This window comes from Hemitrygon akajei, chromosome 2 (genome assembly GCF_048418815.1).
Source record: "Hemitrygon akajei chromosome 2, sHemAka1.3, whole genome shotgun sequence".
Classification (NCBI taxonomy): Eukaryota; Metazoa; Chordata; class Chondrichthyes; order Myliobatiformes; family Dasyatidae; genus Hemitrygon; species Hemitrygon akajei.
The window spans coordinates 163901361-163927494 of record NC_133125.1 but is presented as its reverse complement, the minus strand read 5'-3'; the positions used below and the strand labels follow the sequence as shown (position 1 = coordinate 163927494).

The 26134-nt window shown below is 43.6% G+C and overlaps 1 protein-coding gene across 1 annotated transcript in view; it reads left to right on the top strand.

Moving 5' to 3' along the window:
* Positions 1-26134, top strand: part of LOC140721280 (uncharacterized) — a 57551-nt gene that overhangs the window by 27535 nt on the left and 3882 nt on the right. Inside the window, 8 exon segments of the mRNA XM_073036133.1 lie at positions 4922-4944; positions 5037-5149; positions 11084-11255; positions 15482-16034; positions 16124-16219; positions 16310-16543; positions 25144-25166; positions 25265-25377. Of these exon segments, the coding sequence (XP_072892234.1) occupies positions 4922-4944; positions 5037-5149; positions 11084-11255; positions 15482-16034; positions 16124-16219; positions 16310-16543; positions 25144-25166; positions 25265-25377 (1327 nt within the window).

The window sequence follows — 26134 nt, the reverse complement described above, 5'->3', positions numbered from 1 at the left end:
TTAGAGCCTTTTTTAAACAAAAGAACAACAGGAGCTATCTTCCAGTCCTCTGGTACCTCAACCATTGCTAAAGATGTTTTAAATATCTCTGCAATTCAAATACCTGCTATCCCTGCAATTTTTGCACTAGTCTCACACAAATTCCGAAGGGAACCCTGACAGGGCTGGGGCTTTACTCACCCTATTTTGCTTCAAAACAGAATACACCTCACTTCTGTTTTGCTCCCCCCCCATAGACTCTATGTATAGATGACCATTCTAATCTTCATGGGAACCATTTTTGTCCCCTGCACTCCATTTGCTCTTAATATATTTGTAGAAGCTCTTGGGATTCTCGTTCACCTAGCCTACTAGACCAACCTCATGCCTTCTTTTAGTCTTCATGATTTCCTTTTAAATTATTCTCTTGCATTTCTTATACTCCTCAAGTACCTGATTTGTACTTACTTGCTGTACACCTCCTTCTTATTTTTTAACCAGGGCCTCAATATCTCTCTGTACCCAAGGTTCCCAAAACCTGCTACCCTTGCCTTTTATTCTGACAGGCACAAGCTTCGTACTCTCAAAATTTCACTTTTGAAGGCCTCCCACTTATAACCTGTCCCAATCCACACTTGCCAGATCCTTTCTAATATCATCCCTTGGCAACATACTGCTAGCTAATATCATCCTCCGATTCAATTTTCAACACAAGGACCAGATCTATTCTTCTCCATTAGTATCTTGAAACTAATGGCATTATGATCACTGGATGCAAAGTGTTCCGCTACACAAACTTCTGTCACCCACCCCATGACGTACCCTGAAAGGAGATCTAGTAATAAACTCCCTCTGGTTGGGACCTTTATGTGTCAGTTAAGGAAACTTTTCTGAACACTTTGACAAAGTCTATCCCATTCAGCCACTTTTACAGCATTGGAAACATAATAAACATGTGTAAAGTTAAAATCACCTACTATAACAACCTTATGTTTCTTGCAATAGTGTGTGATCTCTCTGCAAGTTTGTTTCTCTGAAACCCACAAACTGTTGGGTGGAATATAATGTAATCACAGTAACACGGTCATAATTTTTTTGTCTCCCAGTTGCACTCACAAAGCCTCAGTAGTCGAGCCCTCCAGTCTATCCTGTCTGAGCACTGTTGTAACATTTTCCCTGAGTAGTAATGCCACCACTCCTCCATTAATTCCTTGCACTCTATCACATCTAAAACAATGGAAGACCAGAATATTGATCCTGCCCTTCCTGCAACTAAGTCTCACTATTGGCTGCGGTGTCATAATTCCACATGCTGATCCATGTCCTAAGTTCAGCCTCCTTTCCTACAATACACCTTGCATTGAAATATACACAACTCAGAACATTAGTCTTACCATGCTCAATGTTTTCATTGCTGGCTTTGTATGTATGCTTAAGAACATCTTTCCCCACAATCACTTCACTTTCTGCTCTGGTGCTTTGGTTCCCATCCCCCTGCAACTCTAAACTCCCACACCCGTGAAATGAATGAATTTTCAGCCTCTCGTCACCTCTGATTTTTGTTCATTTTTCAGGATAACTTACTGAGTTTCACAAATCCCAGTGGATATTCCAGCAACAATGGCTTCCTATGTAGTAAATATGGATGAAAATTTTTTACTTGTCACCTCAGCTATCTTTAATTATGGAAGTTTTGGCTTTGGTTATTACCAGACAGATTACCACCATGCGGAGCATTTGGGCTGAGTCCTGATGTCAGGACCCCAGAGGATGCCCTCCGTTACCTGAAGGGACAAACCTCTCCACTTCAGGCCTGCCAGTCCTATATGGAACAGCATACCCTACATCTTGGCAAATTTGACTCCAGATCAGCTGGATATGTCCAGAAGAAACCACTCACCCTACCTTCCAATCCAGTTGAACCCTCTCCAGGTCATCCAGAGCAGCTAAGGAAAAATCACTTTGCTTCCGGTCCTGTTCGATCCACTCTTGGTCTTCCAAGTTTGTTGTAAGGGGCCATTTATCTTCCTGTCCAGTTCACTCTATTCTAGGACCAACAGGCATGGCCACTTACCTCCGATGCATGGTAACAAGTCTAGAATGCAAGTGAGATTAAAACAGCACAGGTTCAACTCTCCCGCCTCTTGGCAACATACTGCTGGCTAATATCCAGGCCACTGAGAAGAAAGTGTATGGACTAACAGTGAGATGGACCTGTCGATGGGTTTGCGAGACTGCTGCATGCTCAGCTTACACCTGCTTTACCTGACTGCGCTATATGATTTGAGAGCTTCTCAGTTCACCAGAAGGACCATAAATTTAATCTTGTGCAAAGCAAGTGGTGAAATGATCTGTCAGTTCAGTATTCTGGACAGCGAACCCATGGAAAGCATCTGGCCTGGATGGATGTCCGTGGCCTGGTTACATTCTTAGATCCTGTGCAGAGCATCTGGTTAGGTATCTGCAGACATGATTAACTTTTCCCTACTATAATCTGGGGTCACCTCTTGCAATATGTACCATCCCAGTACCTAAGAAAAGTAATGTAACATGGCAAAGTGACTACCACCTGGTGGATCTGACATCCATCATCACAAAGTGCTTCCAAAAGCTGTTCATGGCACACACAAACTCCAGCTTTCCAAACAATCTTAACCCACTGCAATTCACCTTCATTTGAAACAGGTACACAGCAGGTAGAAAACAGGTACAACAGGTACACCTTTGCCCTACACTCATCACTGGAGCATCTGGACAATAAAGACACCTATGCTAGACCATTGTTAATTTACTATAGCTCTGCCTTCAGTACTATAATTCCAAGCAACTCATGTCCAAACAGTTGGACATGGGACTCAACATCTCCCTTTGCAAATGGTTCCTTGACATCCTCACCAGCATACTCCAGTCAGTAAGGATAGGGAGCGACATCTTGGCTACAATTATTGTCAACACAGGTGCCCCACAAGGCCATATTCTCAGTCCCTTACTTTTCTCCCTATACACTCATGACTGCACAGCTGGGTTCTGCTCCACTCCATCTACAAGTCTGCAGTTAATACCATCCTAGTGAGTCACATCTCAATTAACAATGAGTTGGAGTACAGGAAGCAGATAGAGAGCTTAGTGACATGGAGTCCTGATAAAAACCTAACCATCAACGTCAGAATAAAGAGTTGGTCATTGACTTCAAATTGGGGTTCGGTGCTCATGCTCGCACTTACATCAACAGTGCTGAGGTTGAGAAGATTGAGAGCTTTAAGTTCCACAAGTGAACATCACTCACACAGACTCCATGGCCAAGAAGGCACACCAGAGCCTCTTCTTACTCTGGAGGCAAAGTAAAGTTGACGTGTCCCGTTTGACACTCACTAAATTTTATTGATGCATCATAGAAAGCTGTTTATTTCCTGTCTATATGCATCATAGCTTGGTATGGCAACTGCTGTACCTTGACTGCAAGGAACTGCAGAATGTTATGGGTACAGCTGAGCACATCACAGAAACCAGCCGCCCTTTCGTGGACCCGGTCTACACATCTCACGGCCTCGGTAAAGCAGCCAACATGATGAAAAACCCGCGCCCCCATCCTAGACATTCTCTCTTCTCTGCCCTCCCATTGGGCACAAGATACATAAGCCTGAAGACACGTAGCACCAGGCTCAAGGACAGCTTCTGTCCCACTTTTATGACTATTGAACAATCCACCAGTAATGATGCACTCTTGATCTCACAATGTTTCGCATTATGGCTTTGTGCCTTGTTTTCTACCTGCACTGTGCTCCCTTTGTAACTGCAGTACATTATTCTGCATTTTGTTATTGTTTTCCCTTGCACTACCTCAATGTACTGATGTACAGAAATGATCTGTAAGTGCTGAAATAAGAAATCCCTATACTTCCCTATACCTCGGTGCCTATGACAATAATAAACAGATGTAAGAAAGTTAGTAAATAAGTTCCAATGAAAGAAAATGGTAATGAATTAATATATGCTTACATCAAATTTACCAACTTTGTTTAGTATCTCTTTCTTTTTCAATCTCTTTATTATTATTAATAATATTATGAACAAAATACAATTGATATATTAACAAAGGGATTACAGACAAACAAATTCCCATTACACATGAAAGAATACATAAGCAATGATTACAGTATAAATGAGTTTTCCCAAAACATGGACCATACAGTATATGTATGAACAAGGTAAATCTAGGTATTTCATAATATATGATATAAAAAAACAGAAAAAAGAAAAAAAAGATTGCAACATTGACTAAACTACTAATCTAATAACTAATAAAGAAGAAAAAAGAAGCAACAAAAAAGAAAAAAAAGAAAAACTAAAAAGGAAAAAAAAGGGCTGTTTATAATATCTCACAAGAATACATAATCATCAGTGTCATCAACTCCGATCCTCTCAACATAAATAAGATTAAAGCTGGAAAATCCAATAATCCAATTTTTATTCTTATATAAACCCTATTTGTGATAGATGTCAAATTGAAATCGTGTCTTTAACTCATATGTTTTGGTCATGTCCGCTTTTGAAAAAATATTGGAAAGATATTTTTGATATTATCTCTGCGGTATTGAATATCGATTTACAACCCCATCCTATTACCGCAATTTTTGGTTTACCAATGATGGACTCACTTCATTTATCTTCTTCCGCCTGTCGAATGATTGCATTTCTCACTTTGATGGCTAGAAGATCTATTTTGTTGAATTGGAAGGAAATTAATCCTCCCACTGTATTTCATTGGCTTTCTCAAACTACGTTATGTTTAAATTTAGAAAAAATTATAAGTGGTGTATTCGATACCTCTATTGAATTTGAAGAGATATGGAGACCATTTATTCAATATTTTCATATGATGTAATATGACCCTGTTCCAAGTTTAGTATCTCAATTGTGTTTTCTGTTTTGTTTATTTCAGGAGGAATCCTGTCAGAAGAGGAGGTAGGACACACTCTTAGCTGAAACCCTTCAGAACTTGGTAACATTAATGTAGGAACCTGTCCAAGTTCAGTTAAACTGTGTAATATTTGCAGGGCTGGAGATGAACAGACAGCTACAGTCATGGATGGGGCTCTGACGATTGATGAATTTGCTGGGCCATTGCCATTCCCAGTGTGGAGGGAAATGCTCGACGACATTCATCCTGGTAAATACCTTCCATATTCTGTCTGTGTAGCCTCCAACCCGATGGCATGAATATTGAGTTCTCCTTCTGGTAAAAAAAAAATTTCCCTCCCCCTCCCCTCTTTTTTTATTCCCCCCTTTGGCCTTTTACCTCTTCTTACCTGATCATCACTTCCCTCTGGGACCCCTCCTCCTTCCCTTTCTTCTATGGTCCACTCTCCTCTCCTGTCAGATTCCTTCTTCTCCTGCCCTTTACCTTTTCTCTCCTCCCACCTTTTTATTCTGATATCTTTCTCCTTCATTTTCAGTCCTGAGGAAGGATATTGGCCCAAAATGTCAACTGTTCATTCATGTCCACTGATGCTCCTGGTCTTGCTGAGTTCCTCCAGCACTTCATGTGTGTTGATTTAGATTGCTTTGCATTGATTCAAAAAACAGTGTGTGACTTACATTATACAGGAATAGCAGATTATTGTTTCATTTATTAAATACTGATGAGGAACAAGCTCTATTAGAATTCCCATTTAATAATATACCAGATAAATTAATTTTCATTTTCCCAGACATTGAATGCTAGGGAACAGCACTAAACCAAAGGTTCTACCTGCCCTTAATCTCAGACTTGTCTCCCTTCCTAGAAGCCCCACTGCTTTCTGGTGGTTTGAGAGCAGCTACCCAAAATGAACCAGGTGTTTCTTCAGGATTGGCTGAACGTTTCCCTCAACCCTCAGTGAGTTACTCTGACTTCACTCAGACGGTCAGACTCAGATGATCTCCTGAGTCCTCTGTGTGTTGATACCTCTTTAACCATTGTGACACCATTATAGAGTAAGCTGTGTGTATTCGTCTTCATAACAAGGGGCAGTCCCGAGTACCAGGGTCATATTGCAGCTCTAGAAAACCCTGAAGATGAGAAGATCAGCAGACAGTGGAAATGCACAAAATGCTGGAGGAACTCAGCAGGCCAGGGAGCATCTACAGAAAAGTGTAAACAGTTGACATATCAGGCCGAGAACCTTCATCAGGACTGGAAAAAAAGACATGAGAAGTTAGATCAAGAAGGTGGGGAGCACCATTTAGAACACTCAGTTCTAGTTGCCTCATTACAGGAAGTATGTGAACTTTTAGCGAGTGCAGAACAGACCTACCCAGATGCTGCCTGGATTAGAGTGCATGTCTTATGAGGATAGGTTGAGCGATCTAGGGCCTTTGGAGTGAAGGAATATGAGAGCCAACTTGATAGAGGTGTACAAGATGATAAGAGACACAGATCAAGTGGGTAGCCAGAGATTATTTCCCAGGGCAGAAATGGCTAATTCCAGGGGGTTTCATTTCAAAGAATGGAGGGGGGCAGAATTAATTTTCTTTACACAGAGTGCTAGGTCCATGGAATATCCTGCCAGGTTGGTGGTAGAGGCATATACATTAAGGGTGTTTAAGAAACTCTTCGATAGGCACATGGATGATAGACAAATGGAATGCTATGTAGAAGGGAAAGGTTAGTTGATCTTAGGTCAGCGTAACATCATGGATCGAAGGGCCTATTCTGTGTTGTAGTGTTCTAAAAGTTAAAGTGTATTGTAAAAACTTTAATATGCAATAAAATCTTGCTGAAATTAGGTGCACTGTCAGACACCAAATGCACGTGTCTGCTTCTCTCTCTCTCTCTCTCTCTCTCTCTCTCTCACACACACACACGCACACGCACACGCACACGCACACGCACACACACACACACACCAGATATGGGTTGAGTTAAGTACTCCCTTGGCCATTGGAACTTCTATATCTTCCTCTCTCCTTCCTTCACAGACTTCTGCCACCCTCAATCCTCCTCAGCCTCAAATCTGCCTCCAAATTCACTAACCTCGCATTGACCACGGTGTCTATCCTAACTCTGTTTCAAGTACCTCTCCCTCTCTGTGACCCTCCGCTTTTTCGTATTTCCTCTCTCTCTCTCTCTCTCTGTGCTCTCTGTCCTCCACCATAGCTCAGCTTTCCACTCCTGCTCTACTAGCTATATAAAGAAATCATTTATATTTGAAGGAAAACAGGACATTTTGAAAGGTGAGATGCAATTTATGAGAAGACAACAAGGACAGACCTAGTCTGGTTCAAGAGTTCTCTGCAGCTGCCTGACTGGGCCTGGGGCCAAGCGGTCTCTCCCTGGTTCTGGCACTGTGCTGCTGTGACTTGTGCTGATCCCCGGGAACTCTCTAATTCTCACTTCTCCCCGCAGTATCCGTCACCCTGGACGTGGAAACGGCGGCTCCAGAGCTTGAGATATCTGTCAATCTGAAGAGTGTGAGAGTGACTGGGACCCGGAGGGATCTCCCTGACAACAGGAAGAGATTTACCAATGGGTTTTATATACTGGGGTCGGAGGGTTTCACAATGGGGAGACATTACTGGGAGGTGGAGGTAGTGGAGAATCAGGGCTGGAGTCTGGGAGTCGCCACAGAATCTGTGGAGAGGAAGAGGAATTTCCAACTGACACCAGAGAATGGAGTCTGGGCCATAGGGAAGTGGGGAGACCAGTTTTATGCACTCACCTCCCCTCGATCCCGTCTCCCTGCCGGTCCCATCCCTGGGAGGCTGGGAGTTTATCTCAGTTATGAGTCCGGGACAGTTTCATTTTACAACACAGAGACCAAGTCCCATCTCCACACCTTCACTGGGAATAAATTCACAGAAACACTTTATCCTTTCTTCGTGACTTGGGATGAGAACCAGTGGCTGAGAATTTGCTCCAGTTCCAGTCCAGTTGTGTGATTCATTCATGTCCGGGGTTCGGCTTCAGAAACAGGGCTCAGGAGCCGTAGGGCAGAAACACCATTGATAACAGGTTGGCACTGAATAAGTCTTATTTAATTCCCAGGTCCCCACTGAACCTGGAAATAAAACCATTGAATTTTAAATGTGCGAACAGTGAAATTAAAATAAAGGATTTGATACTGGAACTGCTGATCCATTAATCTTAACATGTTAACTTCATGTTAACAATATGAAAGGACACGATCACAAACGTGTTTAGAGTCATAGAGAAGTACAGTACAGAAACACAAGCCCTTTGGCCCACCTAGTCCATGCCAAAGCTATTTAAACTGCCTAATCCCATCGACCTGCACAGGGTCCATAGCCTCCATACTGACCATGTACCTATCCAAACTTCTCTTGAACATTGGAATCAGGCTCGCATGGACTACTTGTGCTGGCAGCTCATTCCACACTCTCATGACCCTCTGAGTGAAGCAGTTTCCCTCACATTCCCCTTAAACTTCTCACCTTTCATCTTGAGCCCATGACCTCTGGTGGTAGTCCCATCCAATCTCAATGGAAAAAGCCTGCTTGCATTTACCCTATCTATACTCCTCATAATTTTGTAGACCTTGAGTGGACTGGATACAGCATTTCACAAATCAAGGCATGTGTGGAGGCAGACAGTCACTGTTGCAGAGACTTCAGGGAGCAAGTTATAGAGAATTAAGGATCATATAGAAATTATGGAATGCCATTGACTTGCGGAAGAGGAAAAAACTTGAATTGCTGAGAACTTTATTCACTGGAAGAACATCGAAGAATAAAGGGCATTCTTTTAGAGGTTGACAAAATTATGAAGGGTGTTGGTAGGATGAATGTTTCTAGGCATTTTCTCCTCAGGTTTGGTGAGACTAGGACTAGAGGCCATGTGTTCAGAATGAACGATGAAGTATTTAAGGAAAATCTGATGGGGTTTGTCTTTGCTCAAGAGGGGGAGCAGGTCAGCATAGATTAGTTGGGACAAAATTTCTGTGCTGTAGTCCTCTATGTCTCTATGACCCACCTTTTGGACAACAGCCCTACAAATATCTCAGGAGAGGCAGATTAAAGAGGCTAAACTTAGGAGGAAGCATCCTAAAATTCTGATGTATTTTCTCTCAGGATTTCTCATAGAAGTGTGCAGGAGAGGGAGATAAATCCCTGGACAATAGGGGAGAATCCTGGTTTGGCTTCCATAAATATTGGACTCGCGTTTCGCGACAGTAGAGGAAGCTATATATTGGAATGGGAAGTGGAACTAAAATGCCTGGCCTCTGCGAGATCCCGCTTCTTCTGGTGGACAGAGCATAGGTGTTCAGCAAAATGGTGTCTCAATCTACACCGGGTCTCGTCAATATACAGGAGGTACTGGACACGGTATATGATCCCAACAGGTTAAGTGTCGCCTCACCTGGAAGGACTGTTTGGCGCCATGAAAGGTAGTGAGAGAGGAGGTATGGGCAGGCGTAGCATTTGTTCCACATGCAAGGATAAGTGCCGGGAGGGAGATCAGTGGGGAGGGGCGAATGGACAAGGGGGTCGCGTAAGAAGTGATCCCTGTGGAAAGCAGAGACTGGTGTGAGGGGGCAGTGAAATATGTGCTTGGTGGTGGGATCCTGTTGGAGATGGCGGAAGTTACGGAGAAATTATGTGTTGGTTGCTGAGGCTGGTGGGGTGGGATGAGGACTGCCCTATCCTTGGTAGAGCGGCAGGACGATGAGGGCAGATGTGCTTGAAATGGAAGAGATAGGCCTTACCTTCCCAAGCCTTAAAATAAATCGTCAATGAAATTTGAAATGAAGCAGGAACTCCCAAGAAGTGAGGCGCAATCTGTGGAAAGACAAACAACTGAGCTTTAAATTTGAAAGGCGCATTGCTTGTCCAGTGGATAAATTTCTGTGAAAATCAGAGAAATTATTTTGTTGGCCAACTTGTCCTGATGTCGCACTCCCCAAGCCTGTACCCACCCCACACCCCCTCCACATCTTCGAAGGGTCTGTAATTCTCTGCTTCTCTCACCAGTCTCTGTCACCTTGAATGTGGAAATGGCGAATCCACAACTTGAGGTGTCTGGGGATCGGAAGAGTGTGAGATGGACCGGGACCCGGAGGGATCTCCCTGACACCAGGAAGAGGTTAACTGTCTGGGGTTGTGTACTGTGATCAGAGGGATTCACTTTGGGGAGATATTGCTGGGAGGTGGAGGTGACGGGGAATCTCGGCAGGATTCTCGGAGTCGCTACAAAAGGCTGTGGAGAGGAAGATTTTTTTATAACTGCTGGTTACGCCGCTGGCGTTTAGAGCAGCAATGGAGGTCCTTCATCTCTCAGTATCTTCCTCTCAGGTTTCATCACTGTCAGTCGTGTAAGTCCTAGCTGGAGATTCAGGAATACCACTACTCTCAGATGTAGAAGGATTCTTCATTGCTGTTTCCGTAACAATTTTGTTTTGTCAGTCAGGGTTGTTAGCCCTGAACTGAATCCCCAAACTGGAGGACCAATAGATCTTTCAAGACTGCCCTCTACCCTTTGACCTGTTTGGCATGGGTGACGCTACCAAGAGCAAAGAATAAAGCCCTGACTCCAGTCAACATAAGTCTCCGGGTCATTGAGGCACGCAAGCCTCCAAACTACGACAAGGTTGTAGTGCTCTTGGAGCAGAGAGAAAGGGGCAGGTCGAAATTGGACCGGAGGAGGGATTCTGGACCATCGTGCGGGGTAACCTTGAGCTCAGTGTTCTCTCTTACTCAAATTCCTATTTCGAGCCAGTCCCACCCTCGGTTGGGTGGGCTTGTTTATCTCATTTACGAGGCAGGGACAGTTTCATTTCACTGCATGGACACCAAATCTCTTCTCCACACTGAGAAACTTTATCCTTCTTGGAGACTTGGAACTGATTGAGAATCAGCTTCTCTCCATGTCTGCTGAAGGAGGGTGTCTTGGGACCAGTGTAAGGAGTGGGGGTCTGAGACCGGGATCGGCGTCAGGAACTGCGCGGAAACCCTGTTAAGAGCAGATTGGCGCTGAACTCCCGACTTCCGTCGAATGTGGGAAGTGGAAATAAAGCTGGTATTACACAGGCACACCTCATGATGGCGTACTTAGCCTTCTGTGCGACTCCCTCCACTCAAAGGCCATCTATAAATTTATTGTTGGTAGAATCTTATATAGAGACGAAGAGGGAGATGGATCGGCTGGTTGAGTGGTGTCACTTCAACAACCACGCACTCGACGTCAGAATGACCAAAGAATTGACTGCGAACTTCATGAAGGGAAGTCAGGAGATCTGGAGTGGAGAGCAGAAGAGCCTGTTTCTGTGTTTAGCTACTCTGTGAGTCTCTGACTTTTTAAACTTTTAGCCTAATGGCAGAAGGAGAGAATATATTGGAATCCATAATGAAGTATAAAAAAGGAGAGTTTGAAAAAAATAATAGTTTCAGCCAACTTGGATTTGTGAAATGAAAAAAAAATCACTTTTAGTTCAAGGCGAATTTATCGAAGTGTGTACTGTATATGTTACCACTCTCCCCCCCCATCCCCCATTCCTACACCTCGAAATAGCAGGGATAGGGCTCCTCTTCTCCACACTTACCAGTCTGTGAATCTCCGCATACAACACACCATTTCCCACATTTCCAACAGGATTCAAACCAGCAGGCATATCGCTCACTTCCACCTCTGCAGGGATTACTGTACCTGTGAATCCCTCGTCCACCTAATTTTCCACATTGATCTCCCACTTGGCACTTATCCCTGCATGCGGAACAATTGCTAATCCTCTTCCCTCGCCATCATCTAGGACCCCAAGCAATGCTTCCAGGTGTGTCGACATTTCACCTGCGATCCTATCAAGGTGATTTATTGCATCTAGGGCTCCAGGTGCGGCCTCCTTCTCACTGATGAGACCCATCACGGACTGGGGGCCACAGACTCCCGTTCGTCAGACTTGTCAATTCCACTTCCCATTCCCGCATCAAACTATCTGTCCACATCCTTCTGTACTGCCATGATGAAGCTAAACTCAGGTTTGAGGAGCAACTCTTCCTATTCTGTCTTGGTAATCTCCAACCTGAGAACATGAACATTAACTTCTCTAACTTCCAGTAACCACTCCCCTCTGTTCCACACTGCCAAGAGTCTTACCATTAATACTATATTCTGCCATCATGTTTGACCTACCAAAATGAACCACTTCACACTTATCTGGGTTGAAGTCCATCTGCCACTTCTGCATCCTATTGATGTCCTGCTGTAACCTCTGACAGCCCTCCACACTATCCACAACACCCCCAACCTTTATGTCATCAGCAAACTTATTAACCCACCCTTCTGCTTCTTCATCCAGGTCAGTTATAAAAATCACAAAGAGGAGTGGTTCCAGAACAGATCCCTGTGGAACACCACTGGACACTGACCTCCATGTAGAATATGAACCATCTACAACCACGCTTTGTCTTCTAAGGGAGGAGGTAGTGACGACGTTTCGGGCCGAAACCCTTCATCAGGAGTGATGAAAGGTTTCAGCCTGAAACGTCTTCACTACCTCCTCCCATAGTTGCTGTCTGGCCTGCTGAGTTCTGCCAGCATTTTGTGTTTTTATCTACCTTCATCAATGTGCTTTGTTATATCCTCAAAGAATTCAGTCAAGCTTGTAAGGCACAACCTCCCCTTGACAAAGCCATGCTGATCCCTAATCAGATCATGTCTCTCCAAATGTTCATAAATCCTGCCTCTCAGGATCTTCTCCAACAACTTGCTCACCACTGAAGTAAGAATCACTGGTCTCTAATTTCCTGGGTTATCTCTATTCCCTTTCTTGAACAAGGGAACAACATTTGCAACCATCCAATCCTCCAGTACTTCTGTCCCTATTGATGATGCAAAGGTCATCGCCGGAGGCTCAGCAATCTCATTGCTTGCTTCCCACAGTAGCCTGGTGTATATCTCGTCTGGTTCTCATCATTAATTTAACTTAATGCTTTCCAAAAACTCCAGCATGTCCTCTTTATTAACGTCTATATGCTCAACCCTTTCTGTCTGCTGTAAGTCATCCCCACAATTGCCAAGGTCCTTTCCACTGGTCTTATGGTCCTCACATATGTAAACCCCTCATCTCCAGAATCAGCTTGGTGAACCTACACTGTACTGCCTCCAAAGCCTTTCCTCAAATAAGGAGGCCAGTACTGTATGCAGCACTCCAGGTGCAGCCTCACTAATTCCCTGTACAAATGAAGTCCTGATGAAGAATCTCAGCCAGAAGCATCGACTGTTTATTCCTCTCTGTAGATTCTGCCTGCTTTGCTGAGTTCCTCCAGCATTGTGTGTGCGTGGTTCAAGATTTACAACATCTGCAGAATCTCTTGTTCCTATCAAGTGCTCATCCAGATAGCTCTTAAATGAGATTGGCCACCCAGCTTCAAGCACTCTCTCTCAGGCAGATGCATTGCTGATACTTGACACTCTCTTCAAGGAGCAATGCCTCAAAAGGCGGCATCCATCATTAAGGACCCCCATCACATAGGACATGCCCTCTTCTCATGGCTCCCATCAGGAAGAATGTACAGAAACCTGAAGGCACACAGTCAACGATTCAAGAATAGTTTCTTCTATCCCCTCCTCCCTCTCTGCCATCAGATTTCTGAATGGACATTGAACCCATGAGCACTACCTCACTAATACAGGAAAATCTACAGATGTTAGAAATCCAAGACAACACATGCAAAATGCTGGTGCAACTCAGCAGGTCAGGCAGCATCTATGGAAATTAAGAAACAGTCAAAGTTTCAGGCTGAGACCCTTCAGAAGGACTAGAGAAAAAAGATGAGGAGCAGAGTTAGAAGGTTTAGGGGAGTGTAGAGGGAGAAACATAAGGTGCTAGGTGAAACCAGCGTTGGGGGGAGGAATGAAGTAAAGAGCTGGGAAGTTGATTGGTGAAAGAGATACAACACTGGAGAAGGGGGAATCTAATAGGAGAAGACAGAGGGTCATGGAAGAAAGAAAATGGGGAGGAACACAAAAGGAGGTGATGGGCAGGGAAGGAGACAAGGTGAGAGAGGGAAAAGGGGATGGGGAATGGCCATTACCAGAAGTTTGAGGTCGATGTTCATGCCATCAGTTTGGAGGCTACCCAGGCAGAATATAAGGTGTTGCTCCTCCAACCTGAGTGTGGCCTCATTGCGACAGTAGAGGAGGCCATGTCAGAATGTTGGAATCGGAAATTGAATTAATATGGGCGACTGCTGGGAGATCCCACTTTTCCTGGTGGACAGGGTGTAGGTGTTCGGCGAAGTGATCTCACAGTCTAGGGCTGGGTCTCACCGATATACAGGAGGCCACACTGGGAGCAGTAGATACAGTCAATGACCCCAACTGACTCACAGGTGAAATGCTGCCTCACCTGGAAGGACTGTTTGGTCCCTGAATGATAGTGAGGGAGGAGGTGTAGGTGCAGGTGTAACACTTGTTCCACTTGCAATGATGTGCAAAGAGGGAGATCAGTGGGGAGGGATGAATGGACAATGGAGTTGTGTAGGGATTGATCCCTGTGGAAAGCAGAAAGTGGGTGGTTGGGGTAAATATGTGCTTGGTGGTGGGATCCCGTTGGAGATGGCGGAAGTTACGGAGAATTATGTGCTGGATGCAAAGGCTGGTGGGTGGTAGGTGAGGATAAGAGGAACCCGATTCCTGGTGGGACGGCGGGAGGATGGGGTGAGGACAAACCCCGTGCGTGGAAGAAGAGATGAGTTTGAGCGCAGCTTTGATGGTGGAGAAAGGAAAGCCCCTTTCTTTGAAGAAGAAGGACATCTCCTTCGTTCTGGAGTGAAAAGCCTCATCCTGAGAACAAATGTGGCGGCGACGGTGGAATTGAGAGAAGGGGATGGCGTTTTATTTACAAGTAACAGGGTGGGAAGAGTTATTAGCTGAGGTAGTTGAGAGAGTCAGGTAGCTGTGGAAGCAAAGTTGATGAAGTCGACGAGCTCGGCACGGGTGCAGGAAGCAGCGCCAATGCAGTCATCGATGTAACGTAGGTAAAGAGGGGGAGCGGCACCAGTGTAGGCATGGAACATAGGCTGCTCCAAGTAGCCGACATAGCTGGGATCCAATCGAGCACCCATGGCTACACCATTAGCCTGAAGGATATTAAATCTGATTCTGATTCATTTCGCCTCTGTTTCACTTCCCCCTTATTTGTGTGCGGGCAGGTGGGTGGGAGAGAGGGTGTTAGGGGGTTCTGCTGGTTGTTGTGTACTGTGTCGTTCTGCCGAACACACGATGTTGGCGCTGGAATGTGTGTGAATGTGTCCCTCCCTCATAATTTTATTTACCTAAATCATGCTTTCGCCTCACCTTCTCGAAGGATAAAAGACCAGGCTTTCCATTTAGCCCTTGTAACTGTATTGGTCCATTCCAGTCCAGTATCATTGTTTGTGAACTCCAGAAAGTATGGCTCTAGTCTTATTGATTGCTTCTCACGGGGCACAACACTTATCTGACTCCGCTATTTTACTCTTTATATATTCAGGCTTGTTTAATGTCATCTCGAACATGTCCCCACAGAGTCCCCACCGCGCTCTATTGCAGCGAACGGACCGTGGCCCTGGGAACTCTAGCGCGTCTGTGGACAATGGCGGTACTACGAGGAGTTCAGTTGCTCGCCGAAAGTGAAAGGAATTTGGACCAGGAAGTGTCCGGGAACAACATGGCTTCAAAACAACAAATTGAGGATTTCACCGAGGAGGTAATTTGTCCCATCTGCCTGGATTTCTTCACTGACCCGGTGTCACTGGAGTGCGGACACAACTTCTGCCGCCCCTGTATCACAGAGTATTGGGAAAAGGGGACGAGAAACATCTGTCCGGAATGTAGAGAGGAGTTTCAGGAAATAACTCTCAGAGGGAATCGGGCCTTAGTGAGACTAGCTGATAAAGCTCGAAAACTGAAACTGAGTCCAATAGAGACAGAAAGTGATCTTCACTGCGAGGAGCATGAGGAAGAACTGAAACTGTTTTGTGAAACTGACAAGACGTTGATCTGCCTGATCTGTAGAGATGCGCGGGAACACAAGTCTCATAACTTTATGCCGATTAACGAAGCTGTTGAAGTTTACAAGGTAATGAAATAGGAGGCACGTTTGATGATCTAATTAATTACACACATCTATCTAACACTGTTGTGCCATGATTTTCTACAATATCCCAGGAGCAGGTGAAATCTTCCCTCACGTCACTCACTGAGAGAAAATCGGCTATTCTCAAAATGGAGCAGCAACAGAAACAGAAGATTTCTGAGATTCGGGTAAAGTCTCCCTTTATGAATTGTTATTTTTTCAATTTCTTTTGTTCCAGTTATTGCGTTATATAAAGATGTTTACATTTCATTCGGTAGGATCAGACACGCAGTCTGGAGTCCCACATCTCATCCGAGTTCACTCGAATGCGTCAGTGTCTCACCGACAAAGAACAGCGTTTAATCAGAGATCTCAAACTACGGGAGAAGATGGTTGTGGGTCAAATGGAGAAAACTCTTCGGGAGATTCAGAGTAATTTGACTTCAATTGAAGAGGAAATCTCAAAGTTGCATAGGCAGATGGAGCAGACAGATGGAGTGATATTTTTGAAGGTAAGGAAGTATAGTTCAGTTCAGAACGGTATATACAGCGCAGACAGTGATGATGGGTGAAAGTTAGAGAATGATATTAACAAGGCCAAGTTTATTTCTCTTGACAGAAGTGACCAGCTGGTTCGTTTTTGAGGCAACTACACTCAGTGGCCACTTTATTAGGCATCTCCTGTACCTAATAATAATATCTGTATTTTTAGAGCGCTTTTCATACAGATGTATAGTTCAAAGCGCATTACATGGGATAAAAGTTCAAATTTGAAAATAAAATAAAAAAATAGAAATAAACATGAAAGTAAAAGACTAAAGATGTTAGTGTGCAAAATGAAATAAATGGGGTTTTGAGCCGGTGTTTTAAAGTGTCACTGAGTCTGCATCCCTTATAGTTTTAGGTATTGAATTCCACAGTCTAGGAGCATAGTTCAAAAAAGCTGACCTGCCAATTATTTTTGAGGGAGATTGTTTAAATTTAGGAGACCTGTGTCAGAACATGACATCTTGAAAATGATTCTTTGATGTACTTCATAGCAGACCATTAAGAACTTTAAAACGTAAGAGAATTTTAAAATCAATTCTAAAATATACAGGAAGCCAATGCAGAGCAGTTGGTATGGGAGTGATATGTTCTCTCATCTTGGTTTTGGCTAAAAGTCTCGCAGTGACGTTCTGAGTGAGTTGAAGTCTGTCAATAGATTGCTTTAAGACCAGTGGAAAGTGCATTGAGGTAATCTAGTCTATTTGATATAAAGGCGTGAATTAGTTTTTCAGTACAGGAATGACTGTACCTTTGCAATATTTGTGAAGTGTAGAAATACTGCTCTTGTCACTTTCTTTACGTGGGATTTAAAATTCAAGTCTGAATCAAGAATAACACCTAGGCTGATTACTTCTAACTCGACAAGGGTCGCTGAGTGTATGTTAGTGTGGCCCATCCACTTCAAGGATAGATGTGTTGTGCATTCAGAGAGGCTCTTCTGCACACCACTGTTGTAACATGTTGTTCCTTGAGTTACTGTTCCCTTCCTGTCAGCTTGAACCAGTCAGGCAATTTTCCTCGGTCCTCTCTCATTAGCTAGTTACTGCCTGTTACACTGCTGGCATTTAGGGCAGCAATGAAGGTCCTCCATCTCTGTCTGTCTTTGGCCATCTTCTCTACTGTGCCCCATTCGTGGTTAAGGGTCCTCACTTCTGCCTCTACGGTATGGCAGCAAGTTGTCTCCTGTATTTCCTTCACACCTCAGGGTTCTAATGAAGTACTGTCTTGATGGTGGATTTGGCCTCTGCCCAATCCGTCGCCAACGTTTCCTCAGTATGATTGTGGCTCTGTCCTCTGGATGGCACTGAAGGAGCAGGGCGTGGTGGGCCAGAAAATATGGGGTGTCTTCCAGATGCTCATGGTGTGGAGTGATGACAGTTTGGCAAAGTCATTCTCTGTCATGCACAGCATTCTGACCTGTACGAGAATGTGGACAGAACACAGCTCTGGTTCAGCTTCACCTTGGTGTGGCCTCTCTTCCTGTTTCACCACATGCTGCCTTTAGTCTTCCCACCCTGTCCATCTGCTTTCACTGACACCCAGTGTATGTAGGTTGTAATGATGCTTTCTGCAGTTATTTGTGCTAGCTTGCCAGTGTTGTACATGGTTCATGCATTCCAAAAACCAATTTTGGTCTTGATCTTGGGGGTGCTCAGGGCTTCCTTCATCATGCCAGTAGCTTCCTCTTGCTTTTGTCTACTGTCAGTCATGCAAATCCTGGGTGGATATTAAGGGATACAATTGCACACAGATATAGGATTCTTCATTGCTGTTTCTATAACAATTTTTGTTTGACCAGTCAGGGTTGTTAGCCCTGAGCTGAACCCCCGACCTAGAGGACTGGTGAACCACTCTTAGTCTGCCCTCTACTCTTTGACCTGTTTGGCTAGGGTGACCCTACCAAGAGCAAAGCACAGGGTCCTGACTGCAGCCAACATAGTTGTCCGGGTCATTGAAGCACACAAGCCTCCAAACCCTACAATAAGTGCTCTTGGAAGACCTCTCTCATTAACAAGGTGTTTTTGGCCACAGAACCTGCTGCTCACTGGATGTTTTTGCTTTTCGCATCATTCTCTGTAAACTCCAGAGACTGTTGACCATGAAGATCTCAGGATATCAGCAGTTTCTGAGGTATTCAGGTGTCAGGTGCTTTATTAGGTGGGGAGGTGTACCTAATAAAGTGGCCACAGTGTTCATGTTTCACTGACTTTCCTGAGGACCTCATTTGCCAACAGATCAAAACAAATTCAAATGACAGTAATCTAACAGTTTCAAGGCCTAACCTTATGGAGGTGTTTTAAAAACAGCTTTAATTGGCTCACTGATTTTGTTTTCCTTAGCCGTTGAGCAACTTAGTCTCTTTAGTAATGCAAATATCCACATTGATTTTATCAAATCCAATCATTGTATTAAATCCTCAACAAATTCACCCGTGAGCTGGGTGAATTCCAGCATCTGCAAAGTCTTTTGTGTTTATGTCTTTGGTGTAATTAGAACACAAGACATAAGAGCAGTATTAGGCAAATTCAGTTCATGCAACCTGCTCCACGTTCCATCCCTTTCAAACCCATTCTCCTGCCAGGTCTGATGATGAATTCCACAGACTCACTACTCTTTGGCTAAAGAAATTCCTCCTCAGTTTCTGCTATTTTAGAGCTACAAGTTAATCAAAGGGTCACTGAGTCATGGAGCACATTACAGGCTCCTCAGCCCTCCAAATCCATGTCATCCATCAGGAATCCTCTGCCAGTATTGTTATTTACCACCACTTTATTTTTAGCTGTCTTTACTTTAGCTATTTACGTGTTCCTTTTGATATTTCATAAAAATCGTGAGATGACCTGTCTGCATCATCCCCTCAGGTAGTATATTCCAGATTCCAACCGCATTCTTGTGGGGGTAAAACGATTCTCTCTGAAGCTCTTGCCCTGTTGCACCAGATCTTGGACCTTAGGTTCACAACACCGATATAGAGAGCACTTTCTCACTATCTATCGTGTTCATGTTCCTCATAACTTTCTTATACTTCTGTGCAGTCACCCCACACACAGTCCCATTCACTCCAAAGAAAACAACCAGTTTGTTCACATAACAGAACTGCTGCTTCTCAGAGAAAATCCTGGTGAATCTCTTCAGCAGCCCTCCAGTGCAAGTGCGTCATTTTCAAAACCCAAAGGTCAGTACAGCAGACAGCACTCCAGATGTGGCCTAAATAATCTCTTTATAAAATTATACCAATAACCTGCACTCTTTCCTAATCTCTGCCCCAGCAGAAGATAGAAGCATTCATATGAAGTCTCCCATCACCTGATTTCAGGAATCCTTTGATTTATTCAACAAGTTGCTCTGTTCCTCTACATCAATTTTCCTCTTTCTCTCACTCAATTGTGGCAGCATCCATCATCAGGGATCCCCACCATCCAGACTTTCCTCTCACTTCTGCCATCAGGAAGGAAGTACAGGAGCCTTGAGTCTTACACCACCAGGTCCAAGAACAGTCATTACCCTACAACCATCAGACTCTTGAAAAAACATGGATAACTTCACTCACCCCAACCCTGAACTGATTCACAACCTATGGACACACTATCAAAGACTCTACAACTTTTGCTCTCAATATCAGTTATTACTAATGTTTTACTATTTACTTATTTTTTAATTTGCACAATTTGTCTTCTTTTGCATTTTGGATGTTTGTCCATCTTTGTTTCTGTGTAGTTTTTCATTGATTATATTATGTTTCTTTGTATTTACTGTGAATGCCCATGAGAAAATGAATCACATTTGGTGACATAAATGTACTTTGATAATAAATTTAATTTGAATTTTGATGTGTTGTTCCCCCAAGGCACTACCCTTCATTACTCTTGCCAAACTGCATCACGTTAGACTTCACAAGATTAATAATGCATTCACCACTGGTATATCACCTCACCGACTAATTAATACCATAAACATGAGCAAGATGCTGGAAATCCAAAGCAACACACACACAAAATGCTGGAGGAACTCAGCAGGCCAGACAGCTTCTATTGAAATGGATAAACAGTTGACTTTTCAGGCCAAGATCCTTCTTCAGGGCCGGAAAGAAAGGGTGGAGATGGCAGAATAAAAAGGTGGGAGGGAGTAGAAAGTGGCTAGCTGGAAGTTGACTGGTGAAGCCAGGTGAATGTGAAAGGTCAGGTGTTGGAGAAGAAAGAATTTGATAGGACAGGAGGAGTGGATCCAAGGGGAAGTAATAGGCAGATGGGAAGAAGTGATAGGTCAGAGTGGGGAATAGAGGAAGTGGGGTGGGAAATTTGTTAACCAGAAGGAGAAATTAATATTCATGCTATCAGGTTGGAGGGTATCCAGATGGAATATAAGGTGTTGCTCCTCCACCCTGAGGGTGGCCTCATCTTGGCACAAGAGGAGGCCAGGGATCGACAACGTCAGAACAGGAAATGGAGTCAAATCAGAATTGAAATTGTTTACTGGGGATGGCTTATAACATGGACTGTTCTACGGAGGCAACAACGAAGTGGGCACAGCTGGGTCCCAAGCAGGTGCCCATGGCTACCCCTGGAGAAAGTGGGAGAAGCCGAAGGAAAAACTGTTGAGGGTGAGGAGCAGTTCTGCCAGATGGGGCATGGTGGTGGTGGAGGGGGAACTTTTATTGAGAAAGCAGTGGAGAGCTTGAGGCCATGTGGTCCTCTTGGTCATAAGGAATTAATAACAAGCTGCATCCTCCTCAGATCAACAACAACTTCTGATCACCAGGGATAAGCCCAGCAATTTCATGCCCTCGAGTCTACGGTCACTGCAAGGACAGTTATGCTTCCAATATTGGGTGGCACAGTAGAGTAGTGGTTAGTACAATTGCTGTACAATTCAATGTTCGATTCCCTTCGCTGCCCACAAGGACTTTGTATATTCTCCCTGTGACTGCTGGGTGCTCCAGTTTCCTCATGAATCCCAAAGATGTAATGTTAAGGTTAATGAGTTCTGGGTATGTTCTGTTGGTGCCAGAAACATGGCGAAGCTTGTGAGCTGCCCACAGCACAATCCTTGCTGATTTGCTTTGACACCAATGACACATTTCACAGTATGTTTTGATGTAATCTTTCTGTTTATCTACATTCATATCAGCAATATCCAAGAATAGTCTTACAGACAGCAACAGGGATAGGTATCCAATCATGAATGTCAGGCCTATTTTCTTTCAGAAGTACCCACTATATTTTGATACCATCCCCTACTTCCTAATATTACTAATTTTAGATCCAGTTTACCAACATGCCTTGGATTCTGTGAGCTCTAAGCTTTTGGACCAGTTTCCTTTGTGACAGAAGGCAAGGCAGCAGCTTTCATTCAGTGTTTGAGGACATTTGGTTTGTCAACTAAAAGTCTTGAATGCACCGCGGAGAACATTCTGACTGGCTGCATCACTGTCTGGAATGGTGGGTGGGGTGGGGTGGGGTGGGGGAGATGCTATTGCAGAAGATCAAAGTAAGTTGCAGAAGCTTGTAAAATTAGCTCCATCATGGCTACTAGCCTCGGTAGTATGCAGGACGTCTTCAAGGAGCAGTGCCTTAGGAAGGTGGCATCCATCATTAAGGACCCCCACCACCCAGGAAATGCCATCTTCTCATTGTTACCATCAGGAAGGAGGTATCAAAGCCTGAAGGCACTGATGCACCATCAATAACTCACTCTGAGACGTAAGAAGCGAGATATCGGCTTTTATTGACTGGAAGAATGAACAACACTACATCCTGGAGAATGAGGCCGGGCACAGGCCTCAATCGCCTTTATACAGGGGTCTGTGGGAGGAGCCACAGGAGCAGTCAGCAGGGGTCTGTGGGAGGAGCCACAGGAGCAGTCCAGACAGGTATATGTAATTCACCACACGCACACACTCAGGAATTCAGGAACAACTTCTTCCCCTTTGCCATCCAATTTCTAAATGGACATTGAACTCAAGAACACTACCTCACTACCTTTTTTATTTCTGTTACTTTGCACTTTTTATTTTGATTTAACTATTTAACACACACACATATATTTACTGTAATTCAGTTTTCTCTATATTTATTTATCATGTATTTCATTATACTGCTGCCAAAAAGTTAACAACTTTTATAACGTGCTGGAGATATTAAACCGAATTCTGATTCTGAAACTTTATCCAGCTGATGTCCATATAACTGTTGTCAACTGCACTGATTTCATTGGTGCACTTTGTTTTCTCTACAAAAAAATTTGATTGTAACTGTTCAGTCTGGATTCTCTCTAACAAAGTCTCACTGATACCCTTTGATTAATCCCTACCTTTTCTAGTGTTCCCCAACCTTGTCCCTCAGAAGTTTGTTTTCTTTTCGGAGATGTTTTGTCACTGACGTTGGATCACGGGCCTGTAACTGGCTGCTTAGTCCATGCTGCCATGCTTGAGGGAAATTGCCTCAGTTGCTGTCCTTCTAACATCTGACACTTCACCTGTGGTCAGTGACAATTTAAAGATCTCCAGTGGGGAATTCGCAGTCTGCTCCGTTGATGGCCACAACAGAATTTATTTATTTATTCATTGAGATATCACACAGAATACATCCCTCTGCCCCTTTGTGCAGTGACACCCAGCAATCCCCCAATTTAACCCTAGCCTTATCACAGAATAATTTACAATGACTAATTAACCTATCAACTGGTACATCTGTGGACCGTGGGAGGAAACTGGAGCACCCAGAGGATACCAACATGGTTACAGGGAGAATGTACAAATTCCTTACAGACAGCGGTGGGAATTGAACCCAGGTTGCCTGTACTGTAAAATGTTTTGCTAGCTGTTATACCACCAGATCTTACCAGATTGAAAGTTGATTTAGTTGATCTGCTAAGACCTCTTATACCTGCTCATGTTAATAACATATCGTAGAACTTTACTTACCCTTAATGAATATTCTAGCTACAACGACTATTTGTGAATACGGATGGGAAATATTACTTTAACGCATTATCTAGATTTAGCTTACTAGCTCTGATTATAAATTTAGAACAAGTTAATGAATACATTCTGACAACCAACTAACTGATCACAAACCAGAGAAAATCTGCAGATGCTGGAAATCCGAGCAACACACACAAAACACTGGATGAACTCAGCAGGCCAGGCAGAATCTAGGAAAAGAGTACAGTCAACGTTTTGGGCAGAAACCCTTTGGCAGTGTTGGCCAGAAAGAATGACAATCTTCAAATCAGTGAATTCAAATAAATCAAGGACAGTGGAAGCAGTCTTTGTTCTTGCCGCGTGCTTGGGGGATGGAGGCTGTCATTTTGTGAAGACACTCGATTCTCCATTTTGTGAGCTTGACATGCTGGACTTGATTAGTGTTTTAAAGAAGACACAAAGACTTCAGGTAATCTGCTGGACTGGAGGTCATTTCCAAATAAGGAGTTGTTTGTGAGGTGTTCTTTGGTTGGCTATAACATGCAGGATTGTGAATGCCTGAGGTGATTCGAGCTCATTGCTGACTGAGAACAAAGAGCCATGAGTCAGCAACTGTCCCTTGATGGGAAGAGGACAATAGATGGATGCTACTTTGGACCAGAGCCAATGACCGGGTGTTAAAGGCCAGACACATGACCTGTGGGCAATGACACGGGAATGCGACATTTGAATTGATAAGCAATGGATATAAAAGTGGATGCTTTGTGTGCGCCGGTGGCGGTAACTTCGAAGAATAACCATCGAAGACACAAGCGAGAAGAACCCTGCGTGAAGCATGTGGAGAGTGAGTCGGGACCATGAGGAACAAGGAGCGCCTGGCCAGCGTAAATTCCTCCGCTCGGGTAATACCTTTGCTATTCTTTGACTATCCAGGAGAGTCAGGGACACTTAGCGGTGTGCGCACAAGGTATTTAGTGTATGAATTCACGTATTAGTTAGTTTGAACAATAAAGGTAATTGTCAGTAAATACAGATCTCTCTGTGCCTCACTCAGAATCGTTGGAAGAGTTAGAAGTGGTATCTCTCTCTCTCTCTCTCTTTTCCAACAGCAGGAACTAATTCATTAGAAACCCTTCAGCCAACTAACTAATTATTGCAGGAATGAAAAGATTAACATATAAAGAGAATTTGATGACTCTGGATTTGTACTCCCTGGAGTATAGATGACTGAGGGGGGATCTCATGAAACTTGCTGAATATTGAAAGGCCTGGATAGAGTGGAAATGGCGAGAATGTTTTTCATAGTGGGATAGTGTATGACCAGAGGGCACTGCCTCAGAATACAGAGATGAGGGGAAATTTCTTTAGCTAGAGTGTGGTGACTTGGTCAAATACATAGCAACAGAAGGCTGTGGAGGCCAAATCATTGTGTATATTTAAAACGGAGGTTGATTAGTAAGGCATCAATGATTACAGAGAGAAGGCGGAAGAAAGGGTTAAGAGGGATAATAAATCCACTATGATGGAAAGGGCAGAGCAGACTGGATTGTTCGAATGGCATCACTCTGCTCCCATGTTTTATGGTCTAACCAAATGTGCTCAGTATCTATCCATTCTGATTTCTGTTTTGTTTTTTTGCAGGAAGAATGCTGTCAGAAGAGGAGGTAGGACTTGATCTTACCTGAACCCTAGCAAAGCTTTTTGATATCTCAGAAAATACTCTGTGTTCAAATACTTAAATTAAAATGTTTAAAATTTGCAGGGTGGGAAATATCCAGACACTGACAATCACGGATGGGGCTCTTACAATGGGAGAATTCAATGGACCTTTACCTTTTCCGGTGTGGAGGGAAATGTTTGATGACATTCAGCCTGGTAAATAGATCTAAATGTTCCAATTCACAACTTACAGTTTGACTCATGTTATACAGGAATAACAGAGTATTATTCTATGCTTCAAATTGGACCTAATTAATATCACTACCTTACTTATACAAATAGTCCACCTTCAGTTTGGAGTTTCATTCCCTAAACTTCCAATATCACTGAGGCAATGAATCCACCTCTCCCTATGATCTCTCTTCCTCCCTAGAAGCCCCACTGTTTCTGCTGGGGCGAGGGAAGCTTCCCAAAATTTCCCAGGGGTTTCTTTATTTTTTATTAAACAAAATATAATTTATTCAAAAATAAAATTATATACAATAAACCATTCAATGACTTTCAATCCTTTATAACTGTAACTGTAATTGTTTCCATTACAGTCTTTACATTTCCACACTTTTCGCCACCCCCGGCAGCCTTGTCTCCAGAGCCTCAGAGTGTTGATATCTCTTTTAGAATATTTTCTTTAATTGAGACATTTATGTCTGTTCACAATCACAACCAGGTGAACTTGCAGATAAGATGCAAAAAAGTCATGTTTTTACCAGTAAGTTTAAATAAGTAGTACAACTCACTGAAATTTGTTTCTACTGTATGTCACAATCATGCACGTGTGCTTGCTCTCTCTCTGTCACACACACTCACACACAAAAGGTGAGGAAGATGGAGATAAAAATGGCCACCTTTTTAATTTCCTCCTCTTCGTTTGCTACTCTCCCTGCCACTTAAGTAAAACACTGTCCCACTCTCT